Source organism: Heptranchias perlo, chromosome 17 (assembly GCF_035084215.1).
Source record: "Heptranchias perlo isolate sHepPer1 chromosome 17, sHepPer1.hap1, whole genome shotgun sequence".
Taxonomy (NCBI): domain Eukaryota; kingdom Metazoa; phylum Chordata; class Chondrichthyes; order Hexanchiformes; family Hexanchidae; genus Heptranchias; species Heptranchias perlo.
Genome location: NC_090341.1, coordinates 531,754 through 547,842, shown reverse-complemented (window position 1 = coordinate 547,842; position 16,089 = coordinate 531,754). Strand labels below are relative to the sequence as shown.

Here is a 16,089-nt window from a genome sequence, read left to right as displayed (position 1 = left end):
AGCCGTTGAAAGCCTCCTAAAGATCTATCTCTTTGACTTGCTTTCAGTCTTCTCCCTTAATTCTTCTATTGCTGCTCAGCATCTGTTCTCCGAGATGTTTATTACATTAAAGCTTCTTTATAAATGAAAGTTGTTGTGTTGAATCTAGTTGGATGAGTGAGCAAATGAGCTGCTCTGCACAACAATTTCATCAAATGTACAGCACAGCAACAGGCCATTCGACCCAACTGGTCCATGCAGGTGTTTATGCTCCACACGAGCTTCCTCCCTCCCTATTTCACCTAACGTTATCAACAAATCCTTCTTTTCCTTTCTCCCTCGTGTTTATCTAACTTCCCCTTAAATGTATCTACACTATTCACCTCAACTGCTCCTCGTGGTAGTGAGTTCCACATTCTCACCACTATCTGGGTAAAGAAGTTTCTCCTGAATTCCCCATTGGATTTATTAGTGACTATTTTATATTTATGGCCCCTAGTTCTGGTCTCCCCCCACAAGTGGAAACATTTTCTCTACCTCTACCCTATCAAACCCTTTCATAATTTTAAAGATCTTCATTAGGTCACCCCTCAGCCTTCTCTTTTCTAGAGAAAAGAGCCCCAGCCTGCTCAATCTTTCCTGATGGATGATACCAGAGGTTATATCTTAGTAAATCTTTTTTGCACCTTCTCCAGTGCCTCTATATCCTTTTTATAATAGAGACCAGAACTGTTCACAGTGCTCCAAAAGTGTGGTCTAACCAAGGTTCTATACAAGTTTAACATAACTTCTCTGCTTTTCAATTCTATCCCTCTAGAAATGAATCCCAGTGCTTGATTTGCTTTTTTGTTTGAATGGCCTTATTAACCTGCGTCACTACTTTTAGTGATTTGTGTATCTCTACCCCCCAGGTCCCTCTGTTCCTCTACCCCATTTGGACTCCTATTATCCAAGCAGTATATGGCCCCCTTATGCTTCCTACCAAAATGTAATACCTCACACTTATCTATATCGAGATTCATTTGCCAATTACACGCCCATTCTGCAAGTTTATTAATGTCTTCTGTATTTTGTTGCAGTCCTCCTCGGTATCAACTACACTCCCCAATTTGGTGTCGTCCGCAAATTTTGAAATTGTACTTCCGATTCCCGAGTCCAAATCATTTATGTAAATCGTGAACAACAGTGGTCCCAGCACCGATCTTTGTGGAACACCACTTCCCACCTTTTGCCAGTCTGAGTAACTACATTTAACCCCTACTGTCTGGTTTCTGTTTTGTAGCCAGCTTGCTATCCATTCTGCTACTTGTCCCCTGACTCCACATGCTCTGACCTTAGTCATGAGTCTACTATGTGGTACCTTATTGAAGGCCTTTTAAAAATCTAAAAATATATTACGTCTACTACATTACCCTTGTCTACCCTTTCTATTACTTCAAAGAATTCAATAAGTTTGGTCAAACATGACTTTCTCTTCTGAAATCCATGCTGACTATTCTTTATTATATGTTCAGTTTTTAGATGTTTTTCTATTAAATCTTTGAGTAAAGATTCCATTATCTTTCCTACCACCGACGTTAAGCTAATTGGTCTATAGTTCCCTGGACTGGTTCTATATCCATTTTTAAATATAGGAATCACATTAGCTGTCTGCCAGTCCTCTGGCACTATTCCCTTTTCCAATGATTTTTTTATATGTATGTAATTATGCCTCAGCTATCTCTTGAGGGAGCTCCATCGATTGAGGGAGCTGCGTCTCAAGCTCGAGATAGCAGTAAAGAGCAAAAGGCCAAGAATGGGTGAAGTTTAGCCTAAGCAGGACTTTAAATACAGACATTTTCACTTACTTATTTCATGGAATCATGAATGGTTACAGCACAGAAGGAAGCCATTCAGCCCATTGAGCCATTGCTGGCTCTTTGTAAGAGCAATCCAGTTATTCTATTGCTGCACTCTTTCCCCATAGCCCTGCAATTTTTTTTCCCTTCAAGTATTTATCCAATTCCTTTTTGAAAGTCACGATTGAATCTGCTTCCACCGCCCTTTCAGGCAGCGCATTCCAGATCGCAACTACTCGCTGCGTAAAAAAGTTTTTCCTCATGTCATTTGAATCATCCACCGCTACAGGTGAGGTGCCTGAAGATTGGAGGGTAGCAAATGTTGTGCCTTTGTTTAAGAAGGGCGGCAGGGAAAAGCCTGGGAACTACAGACCAGTGAGCCTGACATCTGTAGTGGGTAAGTTGTTAGAGGGTATTCTGAGGGACAGAATCTACAGGCATTTGGAGAGGCAGGGACTAATTAGGAACAGTCAGCATGGTTTTGTGAGAGGAAAATCATGTCTCACGAATTTGATTGAGTTTTTTGAAGGGGTAACCAAGAAGATAGATGAGGGCTGTGCAGTAGACGTGGTCTACATGGACTTCAGCAAAGCATTTGACAAGGTACCGCATGGTAGGTTGTTACATAAGGTTAAATCTCATGGGATCCAAGGTGAGGTAGCCAATTGGATACAAAATTGGCTTGACGACAGAAGACAGAGGGTGGTTGTCGAGGGTTGTTTTTCAAACTGGATGCCTGTGTCCAGCGGTGTGCCTCAGGGATCGGTGCTGGGTCCGCTGTTATTTGTTATTTATATTAATGATTTGGATGAGAATTTAGGAGGCATGGTTAGTAAGTTTGCAGATGACACCAAGATTGGTGGCATTGTGGACAGTGAAGAAGGTTATCTAGGATTGCAACGGGATCTTGATAAATTGGGCCAGTGGGCCGATGAATGGCAGATGGAGTTTAATTTAGATAAATGTGAGGTGATGCATTTTGGTAGATCGAATCGGGCCAGGACCTACTCCGTTAATGGTAGGGCGTTGGGGAGAGTTATAGAACAAAGAGATCTAGGAGTACAGATTCATAGCTCCTTGAAAGTGGAGTCACAGGTGGATAGGGTGGTGAAGAAGGCATTCAGCATGCTTGGTTTCATTGGTCAGAACACTGAATGCAGGAGTTGGGATGTCTTGTTGAAGTTGTATAGGGCATTGGTGAGGCCACACTTGGAGTACTGTGTACAGTTCTGGTCACCCTATTATAGAAAGGATATTATTAAACTAGAAAGAGTGCAGAAAAGATTTACTAGGATGCTACCGGGACTTGATGGTTTGACTTACAGGGAGAGGTTAGACAGACTGGGACTTTATTCCCTGGAGAGTAGGAGGTTAAGGGGTGATCTTATAGAAGTCTATAAAATAATGAGGGGCATAGATAAGGTCGATAGTCAAAATCTTTTCCCAAAGGTAGGGGAGTCTATAACGAGGGGGCACAGATTTAAGGTGAGAGGGGAGAGATACAAAAGGATCCAGAGGGGCAATTTTTTCACTCAAAGGGTGGTGAGTGTCTGGAACGAGCTGCCAGAGGCAGTAGTAGAGGCGGGTACAATTTTGTCTTTTAAAAAGCATTTGGACAGTTACATGGGGAAGATGGGTATCGAGGGATATGGGCCAAGTGCAGGCAATTGGGACTAGCTTAGTGGTATAAACTGGGCGACATGGACATGTTGGGCCGAAGGGCCTGTTTCCATGTTGTAACTTCTATAGAGTCATAGAGTTATACAGCACAGATAGAGGCCCTTCGGCCCATCATGTCCACGCCGGCCATCAGCCCTGTCTACTCTAATCCCATATTCCAGCATTTGGTCCGTAGCCTTGTATGCTATGGCATTTCAAGTGCTCATCCAAATGCTTCTTGAATGTTGTGAGGGTTCCTGCCTCCACAATCCTTTCAGGCAGTGAGTTCCAGACTCCAACCACCCTCTGGGTGAAAAAGTTCTTTCTCAAATCCCCTCTAAACCTCCCGCCTTTTACCTTGAATCTATGTCCCCTTGTTATAGAACCCTCAACGAAGGGAAAAAGCTCCTTAGTATCCATCCTATCTGTGCCCCTCATAATTTTGTACACCTCAATCATGTCCCCCCTCAGCCTCCTCTGCTCCAACGAAAACAAACCCAATCTTCCCAGTCTCTCTTCATAGCTGAAGCGCTCCAGCCCTGGTAACATCCTGGTGAATCTCCTCTGCACCCTCTCCAAAGCGATCACATCCTTCCTGTAGTGTGGCGACCAGAACTGCACACAGTACTCCAGCTGTGGCCTAACCAGTGTTTTATACAGCTCCATCATAACCTCCTTGCTCTTATATTCTATGCCTCGGCTAATAAAGGCAAGTATCCCATATGCCTTCTTTACCACCTTATCTACCTGTTCCGCCGCCTTCAGGGATCTGTGAACTTGCACACCAAGATCCCTCTGACCCTCTGTCTTGCCTAGGGTCCTCCCATTCATTGTGTATTCCCTTGCCTTGTTAGTCCCTCCAAAGTGCATCACCTCGCACTTTTCCGGGTTAAATTCCATTTGCCACTGTTCCGCCCATCTGACCAACCCATCTATATCGTCCTGCAGACTGAGGCTATCCTCCTCGCTATTTACCACCCTACCAATTTTTGTATCATCAGCGAACTTACTGATCATACCTTTTACATTCATATCCAAGTCATTAATGTAGACCACAAACAGCAAGGGACCCAGCACCGATCCCTGTGGTACTCCACTGGCCACAGGCTTCCAGTCACAAAAACAACCTTCGGCCATCACCCTCTGCCTTCTGCCACTAAGCCAGTTTTGTATCCAAAGTGCCAAGGCACCCTGGATTCCATGGGCTCGTACCTTCTTGACCAGTCTCCTGTGCGGGACTTTATCGAAGGCCTTACTGAAATCCATGTATACCACATCCACTGCGTTACCCTCATCCACACGCCTAGTCACCCCCTCAAAAAATTCAATCAAATTAGTCAGACATGATCTTCCCTTGACAAAGCCATGTTGACTATCCCTGATTAATCCTTGCTTCTCCAAGTGGAGACTAATTTTGTCCTTCAGAATTTTTTCCAATAATTTTCCTACCACTGATGTTAGGCTCACTGGCCTGTCGTTCCCCGCTTTTTCCCTACTCCCCTTCTTGAATAATGGTACTACATTAGCGGTTCTCCAGTCCTCTGGCACATCCCCTGTGGCCAGAGAGGTTCTGAATATATGTGTCAGAGCCCCCGCAATCTCCTCCTTTGCCTCACACAGTAGCCTGGGATACATTTCGTCCGGGCCTGGGGATTTATCCATTTTTAGGCCTGCTAAAACCGCCAATACCTCCTCCCGCTCGATGTTAATATGTTCGAGTATATCACAGTCCCCCTGCCGTATTTCTATGTCTACATCGTCCTTCTCCATAGTGAAAACAGATGCAAAAAATTCATTTAGAACCCCTCCTACATCTGCCGGCTCCACACACAGATTGCCATTTTTGTCCCTAATGGGCCCTATTTTTTCCCTAGTCATCCTCTTACCCTTAATATACTTATGTCGCCTGTGGTTCTTTTGCAAATCACCTTAAATTTGTGTCCTCTGGTTACTGACCTTTCCGCCAATGGGAACAGTTTCTCTATATTTACTTTATCTAAACCCTTCATGATTTTGAACACTTCTTTCAAATCTCCTCTCAACCTTCTTTGCTCTAAGGAGAACAACCCCAGCTTCTCCAATCTATCCATGTAACTGAAGTCCCTCATCCCTGGAATCATTCAAGTTAATCTTTTCTGCCCCCTCTCTAAGGCCTTCAAATCTTTCCTAAAGTGCGGTGCCCAGAATTGGGCACAATACTCCAGTTGTGACTGAACCAGTGTTTTATAAAGGTTCAACATAACCTCCTTGCTTTTGTATTCTATGCCTCTATTTATAAAGCCCAGGATCCCGTATGCTCTTTTAACCACTCTCAACCTGTCCTGCCACCTTCAAAGATTTGTGCAGATATACCCCCAGGTCTCTGTTCCTGCACCTCTTTTAGAATTGTACTCATTATATTGCCTCTCCTTGTTCTTCCTGCCAAAATGTATCACTTCACACTTCTCTGCGTTAAATATCATCTGCCATGTGTCCACCCAATCCACCAGCCTTTTCCTGTCACTTAGCCAATTTCGTATCCATGCTGCCACTGCCCCTTTTATTCCCTGGGCTTCAATTTTGCTGGCAAGCCTATTACGTGACACTTCATCAAACGTCTATTGAAAGTACATCAACCACATTGCCCTCATCAACCCTCTCTGTTACCTCATCAAAAAAATCAATCAACTTAATTAAATATGATTTGTCTTTAACAAATCCGTGCTGGCTTTCCTTTGTTAATCCACACTTGTCCGAGTGACTATTAATTTTGTCCCAGATTATCATTTCCAAAAGCTTCCCCACCACCAAGGTTAAACTGACTGGCCTGTAGTTGCTGGGTTTATCCTTACACCCTTTTTTGAACAGGGGTGTAACATTTACAATCCGCCAGTCCTCTGGCACCATCCCCATATCTAAGGAGGATTGGAAGGTTATGGCCAGCACCTCTGCAATTTCCACCCTTACTTCGCTCAACTACAAGAACAACAACTTGCATTTATATAGCGCCTTTAACGTAGTAAAACGTCCCAAGGTGCTTCACAGGAGCGATTATCAAACAAACTGTGACACCGAGCCACATAAGGAGATATTAGGACAGGGGGTGACCAAAAGCTTGGTCAAAGAGGTAGGTTTCAAGGAGCATCTTAAAGGGGAGAGAGGTAGAGAGGCGGAGAGGTTTAGGGAGGGAATTCCAGAGTTTAGGGCCTAGACAGCTGAAGGAACGGCCGCCAATGGTGGAGCGATTAAAACAGGGGATGCGCAAGAGGCAAGAACTGGAGGAGTGCAGAGATCGCAAAAGTTTATAGGGCTGAAGGAGGTTACAAAGATAGGGAGGGGTGAGGCCATGGAGGGATTTGAAAATAAGGATAAGAATTTTAAAATCGAGGCATTCCCGGACCGGGAGCCAATGTAGGTCTGTGAGCAGGTTTGATGGGAGAACAGGACTTGGTGCGAGTTAGGATACAGGCAGCATAGTTTTGGATGAGCTTAAATTTATGGAGGATGGGAGGTGGGAGGCCAGCCAGGAGAGCATTGGAATAGTCCAGTCTGGAGGTAACAAAGGCATGAATGAGGGTTTCAGCAGCAGATGAGCTGAGGCAGGGGTGGAGACGGATGTGGGCATAGGTGGTCTTGGTGATCGAGCGGATATTGTTGGAAGCTCATCTCAGGGTCAAATAGGACGCCAAGGTTGCAAACAGTCTGGTTCAGCCTCAGACAGTGGGCAGGCAGAGGGATAGATTAGGGATGGTTCGATTAGGCTAGGGAACAGAATTTGTGGCGAGGATCAAAGACAATGGTTTCGGTCTTCCCAATGTTTAGTTGGAGGAAACTTTTGCTCATCTAGTACTGGATGTCAGACAAGTAATGTGATAAATGAGAGACAGTGGAGGGGTTGCGGGTGATGGTAGTGAGGTAGAGCTGGGTGTCATCAGCGTACATGTGGAATCTCGTGTTTTTGGATGATGTCGCTCAGGGGCAGCACGTAGATGAGAAATAGGAGGGGGCAGAGGATAGATCCTTGGGGGGGTGGGAACTCAAGGTAACGGTGAGGGAGCGGGAAGAGAAGCTGTTGCAGGTGATTCTCTGGCTACGACTGGATAGATAAGAATGGGACCAGGCGAGTGCAGTCCCTCCCAGATGGACGACGGAGGAGAGGTGCTGGAGGAGGATGGTGTGAGCAACCTCGGATGCATCCCATCCGGACCAGGTGACTTATCTATTTTAATTACAGCCAGCCTTTCTAGTACCTCCTTTTTATCAATCTTTAGCCCATCCATATCTCAACTACCTCCTCTTTTACTGTGACTTTGGCAGCATCTTCTTCCTTGGTAAAGACAGATGCAAAATACACATTTAATACCTCAGCCACGCCCTCTGCCTCCACGCGTAGGTCTCCTTTTTGGTTCCTAATTGGCCCCACCCCTCTTACTACCCGTTCACATGCCTATAGAAGACTTTTGGATTCCCTTTTATGTTAGCTGTCAGTCTATTCTCACTCTCTCTTTGCCCCTCTTATTTTCTTTTTCACTTCTCCTCTGTACTTTCTATATTCAGCCTGGTTCTCACTTGTATTATCAACCTGACATCTGTCATACGCCCCCTTTTTCTGCTTCATCTTACTCTCTATCTCTTTTGTCATTCAGGGAGCTCTGGCTTTAGTTGCCCTACCTTCCCCCTCGTGGGAATGTACCTAGACTGTAACCAAATCATCTCTTTAAAGGCCGCCCACTGTTCGTTTACTGTTTTGCCTGCCAATCTTTGATTCCAATTTACCCGGGCCAGATCCATTCCCAACCCACTGAAATTGGCCCTCCTCCAATTAAGTATTTTTACTCTAGATTTCTCCTTGTCCTTTTCCATAGCTATTCTAAACCTTATGGTACCACGATTACTGTTCCCTAAATTTCATATAAAAAAAAATCCCAAAGTACTTCACTAAGGTTCTTTCTATGGACCCACGGTGAGGAATCACTAAAGAGACTACACGATAACATCAACAAGTTCCATCCCACCATCAAGCTCACCATGGACTACTCCTCAGAATCAGTTTCTTTCTTGGACACACGAATCTCCATCAAAGACGGGCACCTCAGCACCTCACTCTACCGCAAGCCCACGGACAACCTCACGATGCTCCACTTTTCCAGCTTCCACCCTAACCACGTCAAAGAGGCCATCCCCTATGGACAGGCCCTGCGAATACACAGGGTCTGCTCAGACGAGGAGGAACGTGATGGACACCTACAGACGCTGAAAGATGCCCTAGTAAGAACGGGATATGACGCTCGACTCATCGATCGACAGTTCCGACGGGCCACAGCGAAAAATCGCATAGACCTCCTCAGAAGACTAACACGGGACGCAACCAACAGAGTACCCTTCGTCGTCCAGTACTTCCCCGGAGCGGAGAAACTACGTCATGTTCTCTGCAGCCTTCAACATGTCATCAATGATGACGAACACCTCGCTCTGGCCATCCCCACACCTCCACTACTCACCTTTAAACAGCCACCCAACCTCAAACAGACCATCGTTCGCAGCAAATTACCCAGCTTTCAGGAGAACAGCGTCCACGACACCACACAACCCTGCCACGGTAACCTCTGCAAGACATGCCAGATCATCGACACAGATACCACCATCACACGAGAGGACACCACCCACCAGGTGCACGGTTCATACTCCTGTGACTCGGCCAACGTTGTCTACCTCATACATTGCAGGAAAGGATGCCCCAGAGCATGGTACATTGGCGAGACCATGCAGACGCTGCGACAACGGATGAACGGACACCGCGCAACAATCGCCAAACAGGAGGGTTCTCTCCCTGTCGGGGAACACTTCAGCAGTCATGGACATTCAGCCACCGACCTTCGGGTAAGCGTACTCCAAGGCGGCCTTCGAGACACACGACAATGCAAAATCGTCGAGCAGAAATTAATAGCCAAGTTCCGCACCCATGAGGACGGCCTCAACCGGGATCTTGGGTTCATGTCACACTACACGTAACCCCACCAGCGAACAAATGTTATCTGTTTTTAATATAACGGGTCATTGACTGTCTTCGTTCTGTCTCTCTCTTTTTTTTCCCTTTTTTTTTGGGGGGTTGTATATTCAGTGGCCTTTTAGATGACACCTTTCTGTCTGCTCACTGTGATTGCCTTGGCAACGGGCAGTAATCACCAGGCTTTGTTATGTGATCTTAAAATGCGAAGGATTCGAAATTGTCACTTCCACACCGCCTGAGGAAGGGGAAAGCCCCCGAAAGCTTGTGGGATTAAAAATAAAATCGTTGGACTATAACTTGGTGTTGTAAAATTGTTTACAATTGTTAACCCCAGTCCATCACCGGCATCTCCACATCATCACTAAGGTAAAATTAATAAAAATCATCTCTGAGCTAAAGGAGAGATTAGGCAGGTGATCAAAGACTCAGTCAAAGAGCTGGGCTTTAAGGAGGGTCTTGCAGGAGAGGAAGGCGGAGAGGTGCTGGGAGGGAATTCCAGAGCTTAGGGCACAGGCGGCTGACCAGGGTGGTGCGAAGTGGGGAGTAGATTCACAAGGTCAGACTCAGGAACAGAGTTTCCGTGGGGGTGGAGGGGATGTGTGGGGATGAGTGTGAGGGTGTGTTGGGGTGGGAGTGAGAGTGGCGGTGAGGGTGAGGGTTATGTGGGGGAAGAGGGTGGGGCGAGTGTGGGAGTGGGGTGTGCGGGAAGGCGCGCTCCTGCGCGGGGCACTGGGGGGGGGGGGGGGGCCTGCGCGGGGCACTGGGGGGGGGGGGCCTGCGCGGGGCACTGGGGGGGGGGGGGGGCCTGCGCGGGGCACTGGGGGGGGGGGGCCTGCGCGGGGCACTGGGGGGGGGGGGGGGCCTGCGCGGGGCACTGGGGGGGGGGGGGGGCCTGCGCGGGGCACTGGGGGGGGGGGGGGGCCTGCGCGGGGCACTGGGGGGGGGGGGGGGCCTGCGCGGGGCACTGGGGGGGGGGGGGGGCCTGCGCGGGGCACTGGGGGGGGGGGGGCCTGCGCGGGGCACTGGGGGGGGGGGGGCCTGCGCGGGGCACTGGGGGGGGGGGGGGGGGGCCTGCGCGGGGCACTGGGGGGGGGGGGGGGGCCTGCGCGGGGCACTGGGGGGGGGGGGGGGGGGCCTGCGCGGGGCACTGGGGGGGGGGGGCCTGCGCGGGGCACTGGGGGGGGGGGGGGGCCTGCGCGGGGCACTGGGGGGGGGGGGGGGGGGGCCTGCGCGGGGCAGTGGGGGGGGGGGGGGCCTGCGCGGGGCAGTGGGGGGGGGGGGGGTGGTTGTGCTGCTGGAGGAGGTTTTACAAAAACAAGGGATGAGGCTGAAGGCTTGTCAGTTTGTGGGGTTTGCGCGACCGGGAGCCAATGTCGATCAGTGAGTACAGGGGGTGATGGGTGAACGGGACTTGGTGTGAGTTCGGATACGGGCAGCAGAGTTTCAGATGAGTTGAAGTTTATGGAGGATGGAAGATGGGAGGCCGGACAGGAGAGAATTGGAATCGTCCAGTCTGGAGCTAACAAAGGCACGGATGTGGGTTTCGGCAGCAGATGAGCTGAGGCAGGGCGGAGTTGGGCGATGTTATGGAAGTGGAAGCAGGCAGTCTTGGTGATGGAACGGATATGAGTCGGAACCTCATCTCAGGGTCAAATAGGACGTCAAGGTTGCGAACAGTCTGGTTCAACCTGAGACAGTGACTGGAGGGCGAGTGAATCAGTGGCGAAGGAACAGAGTTTCAGTCTTCCCAATGCTTAGCTGGAGGAAATTGTGGCTTATCCAAAAAAAGATGTCAGACAAGCTCCCTCTACACTGTCCCATCAAACACTCCCAGAGCAGGTACAGCACAGGCAATTTTCAGGCCCACAGATGGTGCAATGTCAACAGGTTTAAACTTTTCCTGTAACTCAGAACATCAAAAATACGAATCAGGAAAATACATGTTAGTTTTGAAGTTTCCAATACTTTAATATAAAGCGATATACAAAGTATATACATCATATACTCATCCCCAGTACACATTGCAACATGATCAGCCCAACCAGGTCCCAGTGCAGCATTTTGGTGAATCTGCATGAGCTGTTTGCTCATTTGGTCTATGCAGGAGTTACCATAACATTTTACTACACTAAAAGGAATGACAGAAGTAAAGACCTATTTTAATACATCGCTACCTATTGTGAGACTCTTAAATACTTGAACTTGCACAACTTGGTCACATCTTCATTTATAGTCTATGTGCCAGTTTGAAGAGTTAGTAATTAGACTAACATTTTTTACAACATCTCATGTTAACGCTTTTCACAAGGCAATACTCACCTCCGCTATCTGTTACAATATGCAGTTGAAATTTGAGGCATATTTTATCAGAAAGTATATTTGCGATATTCTTTTATTTGTTGATTTCCGCCACCTTCACCCATTGACACGAGGGAGGTGATGTGGGGCTGAGGGGGGAGTTGAAACAGAATTTAGTGTTCAGAAAAGAAAAGCAGCATCTTTACACCAATCAGCTGTTTGGCTGAACCATATTTATTACTTGGGCAGTTCATTCTCCACTTTAATCAGTAGCCAACAGAAAGTGATTATTAGCCTGTGAAAGGGCTCCAAGTGTCTGCAAATCACCATCATATTTCGGCACAAAATCTAATTCATGAAAATGAAACAATAATGAATGCATGTGCACACCCCGATACAATAAAGGACATGACTCAAAGCTGAACCAACCACTCAATCTCTCAGACCTTTCGCAGTTTGCCCAGGCTATTTCATTTTCACACCACTGCACTTAATTAAGGTGTCGTGAGGGAAGCACTCCGTACAGTAGGATGTGAATATATTCCCGATCACACTGACCCAACCTCCTCGTGCCTCTCACACGCTCAGAACACTGGGTGACTGATTAAAAGTTTCATCTCCCTAGGCTGTTAGAGCAAGCACTAGGTCATGTATTGAGTTTAAATCAATGTGCCATTTCATTGTGCTGGTAATGGTTCTGCTGTTGCCATTTACAGCTCCACTGGACCCATCTTTTGTTTCTTAACCTGTCCCATTATCACCCTCCTTGCCTTGCACCATCATTCCTTTTGGCATTTAATCACTCCTGCCCTCCACCCTATCAGAGACCTTCCCTTTTGTTCTTTCCTCCCCCACTCCCTCCCCCCTTTCCCTGGCTCTGTACTTGCTCAAAAACTTTAACTCTTTTAACATCGTCCAGATCTGACGGAAGGTCTTCGATCTGAATCGTTAACTGTTTCTTTCTCCACAGATGCTGCCTCACTTGCTCAGCTTTTCCAGCATTTTCTATTTTTATTGCCGTTTCATTGGTGAATATCTCAAGCTGCTGATCCAGGTTTGGGTGTTCGGATTTAGGATTTATCCACCAATCAGGCAAATGTTTACAACTCTTTCCAAACCACCAGGCCCATAAAATACAAACAGGAGAAATGTGTCAGTAATGATATCAGGACAAAGAGGACCAGAGCTCAGGACAACCCTGGATTGAAGAGGCACAGCAACTTCAGAAAGGTGATCTGGGACAGTAACACTAACACCGACTCTCTCCCTGTGTATCCTGGTCTGATCTGGGACAGTAACACTAACACCGACTCTCTCCCTGTGTATCCTGGTCTGATCTGGGACAGTAACACTAACACCGACTCTCTCCCTGTGTATCCTGGTCTGATCTGGGACAGTAACACTAACACCGACTCTCTCCCTGTGTATCCTGGTCTGATCTGGGACAGTAACACTAACACCGACTCTCTCCCTGTGTATCCTGGTCTGATCTGGGACAGTAACACTAACACCGACTCTCTCCCTGTGTATCCTGGTCTGATCTGGAACAGTAACACTAACACCGACTCTCCCTGTATCCTGGTCTGATCTGGGACAGTAACACTAACACCGACTCTCTCCCTGTGTATCCTGGTCTGATCTGGGACAGTAACACTAACACCGACTCTCTCCCTGTGTATCCTGGTCTGATCTGGGACAGTAACACTAACACCGACTCTCTCCCTGTGTATCCTGGTCTGATCTGGGACAGTAACACTAACACCGACTCTCTCCCTGTGTCCTGGTCTGATCTGGGACAGTAACACTAACACCGACTCTCTCCCTGTGTCCTGGTCTGATCTGAGACAGTAACACTAACATCGACTCTTTGCTTCCCCACTCTATCAGAAACATATTCTAAAAAAGTTCACTCACCTTTTTTAGACCCAGTAGATTGAGAGCTGTACAGCTTTAAACCATCAGAACACGCACACTTGTAGTAAAAGACTCACATATAGAACTTGTCCTATTTTGCATTTTTGGCTGTTTAAAAAACGCTATATACCTCAAATTTACTTTTAAAAAGTTTTGTTCTTAACATCACTTTCTCCGAGCATGAAACATGATTTGTAAAAGAGGCACTTTATCTGAAGCAGTGACTTATGGTCAAAAGAGAAATTTACTGCAAGCTCAAAACTCAGTTAAACCTCAGTATAAATGTAGGCCAATACGCTGTGTATTTTGAATAATCATTTTTACATGTATAGACCATGAACAGGTATCCAAAAATTAGGGTTTCAAACGTCCTATTATCCAAGGGATCAAATTCACCTGCAAAATGTAGAGTGTCAGAATGCAAACCAGCCACAGATGTAAAGTTAAACAGTGTTCCTATTAAATGCATTAGATTAAATGTGCTATTTATTCACAAGTTTTTTTCATATTAAGAATTGTGCAAATAAGTACCAGCAACAGTTTGAGTTCTCTAGCAAATTCTAGCTTTCACTATTAAAACTGTTAGGCCTGTAGCCGTCGGTACAGGTTTAGCGATTGGGGGATACAATATAGAGAAGCTTGGCTCAACCAACGTTACACAGATTAAAAAGAAAAAAACTCTAGGTTAAGATTGGAAAACAGATCAACTGAGAATTGCCAAACAACAAAACAGCAATAATTCCAACGACGCAGTAACCTCACACTCAGCTAAGTGTGCATACACAGGCTGCATTTCACCAACGCAGGCCACAAGTGTACACACACCAGGCTGCCGTTCACCAACACAGGGCACAAGTGTGCACACACCAGGCAGCAATTCACCAATATAGGGCACAAGTGTGCACAAACCAGGCGGCATTCATCAACACAGGGTACAAGGGTGTGTAAACCAGGCTGCATTTCACCAACGCAGGACACAAGTGTGTGCTCAAACCAGGCTGCATTTCACCAACGCAGGACAAGTGTGTGCTCAAACCAGGCTGCATTTCACCAACGCAGGACAAGTGTGTGCTCAAACCAGGCTGCATTTCACCAACGCAGGACAAGTGTGTGCTCAAACCAGGCTGCATTTCACCAACGCAGGACAAGTGTGTGCTCAAACCAGGCTGCATTTCACCAACGCAGGACAAGTGTGTGCTCAAACCAGGCTGCATTTCACCAACGCAGGACAAGTGTGTGCTCAAACCAGGCTGCATTTCACCAACGCAGGACAAGTGTGTGCTCAAACCAGGCTGCATTTCACCAACGCAGACCGCAGTTTTTAGTTGCATCACTAGAACCAGAACCAAGGTTGAAATGTCTGTGAAATAAGCTCAAATACCACATATTTTAACGGCATGTTACCTGTCACACCAGCAGGTCCTTACCTTTGATACACAGCATTAGTTTCTACTTCTATTCTCAAATACCAGTTTGTTCTACTCCAAGAAAACTGGATCTACTTTTACCATTCATTCTCCAAATTAATCTCCACACTGAAAAAGGACGGAGTTAGTCAGGGTCAGCAGATGGAATGAGCTCACACCAGTCACTTGACCTTTTACCTTCGTTAATTTCTCTGTTTGCAGCATTTTCGTTTTGGTAATTGCTGAATTATTAACCTCTCACCCGACTTCCAACTTGTAACCACATCCTGTAATAAATACAGCTGCTAACTACGGACTTTGCAAGATGAAGATTCACAGTTCTTGGCCAATATATAAAACAAACAAACAGCCTGAACGACAGATTTAATAACTTAAACAAGGGATCAAAAACCTGATTGGTGCTTAAAGAGAATGTTCTGCAGCACCTATAATGGTCCTGTACATTTTCCGTCTGCAAACACTGGACGACTTTGATCAGGGAATGCTTCGCATCAGTGCAAAGAGAGCTGAGATCAGAAACTCAATCACCTCAGTCTCATCCTTTTTAACTTTCAGATTCTTGTGCAGTTCCACACACTTTATGCAACCCATTTTCACATTTCAGTTTGGAGCAGGAAAAGATGTCGTCCTCTGACGACCTGACTCTCCCACTCTCTCCAAGGGACAGATCTTCACCCGTCACTCTGAGTCATACAGGGAGGCCCCCGAATCGCAGCTTCTTGTTAACAGGCTTTAGGTTTGTCAGTCTCCTGAGGTCCTCGTCGCCTTCAGAGTCGTCCAACTCATCATCTGCTGAAATGAGAATCTGTAAACCACATTTAACAGTGAGTATCGGAAAATACAAGCTAATTCTGCACACACCACACATCATTAGAAAACATCAATCTCATCCAATCTCTTAACTTCCTAAATCACAAATACATGTTCCACTTGTACTTTACAGAGTTTGAAAAAGATTATTTGAAATAGCTTCAAGACTAAGAAT

At 46.7% G+C, this 16,089-nt stretch overlaps 1 protein-coding gene across 3 annotated transcripts in view; it reads right to left on the bottom strand.

The window, feature by feature from the left end:
* Window positions 1-11,408: 11,408 nt before the first annotated feature.
* Window positions 11,409-16,089, bottom strand: part of stimate (STIM activating enhance) — a 43,420-nt gene continuing 38,739 nt past the window's right edge. For all 3 annotated transcript variants that reach the window (XM_067998307.1, XM_067998306.1, XM_067998308.1), the window contains one exon: window positions 11,409-15,909. In XM_067998307.1, coding sequence (XP_067854408.1) covers window positions 15,793-15,909 — 117 coding nt within the window. In that variant the 3' untranslated portion in view covers window positions 11,409-15,792. The remainder of the gene's footprint in view (window positions 15,910-16,089) is intronic.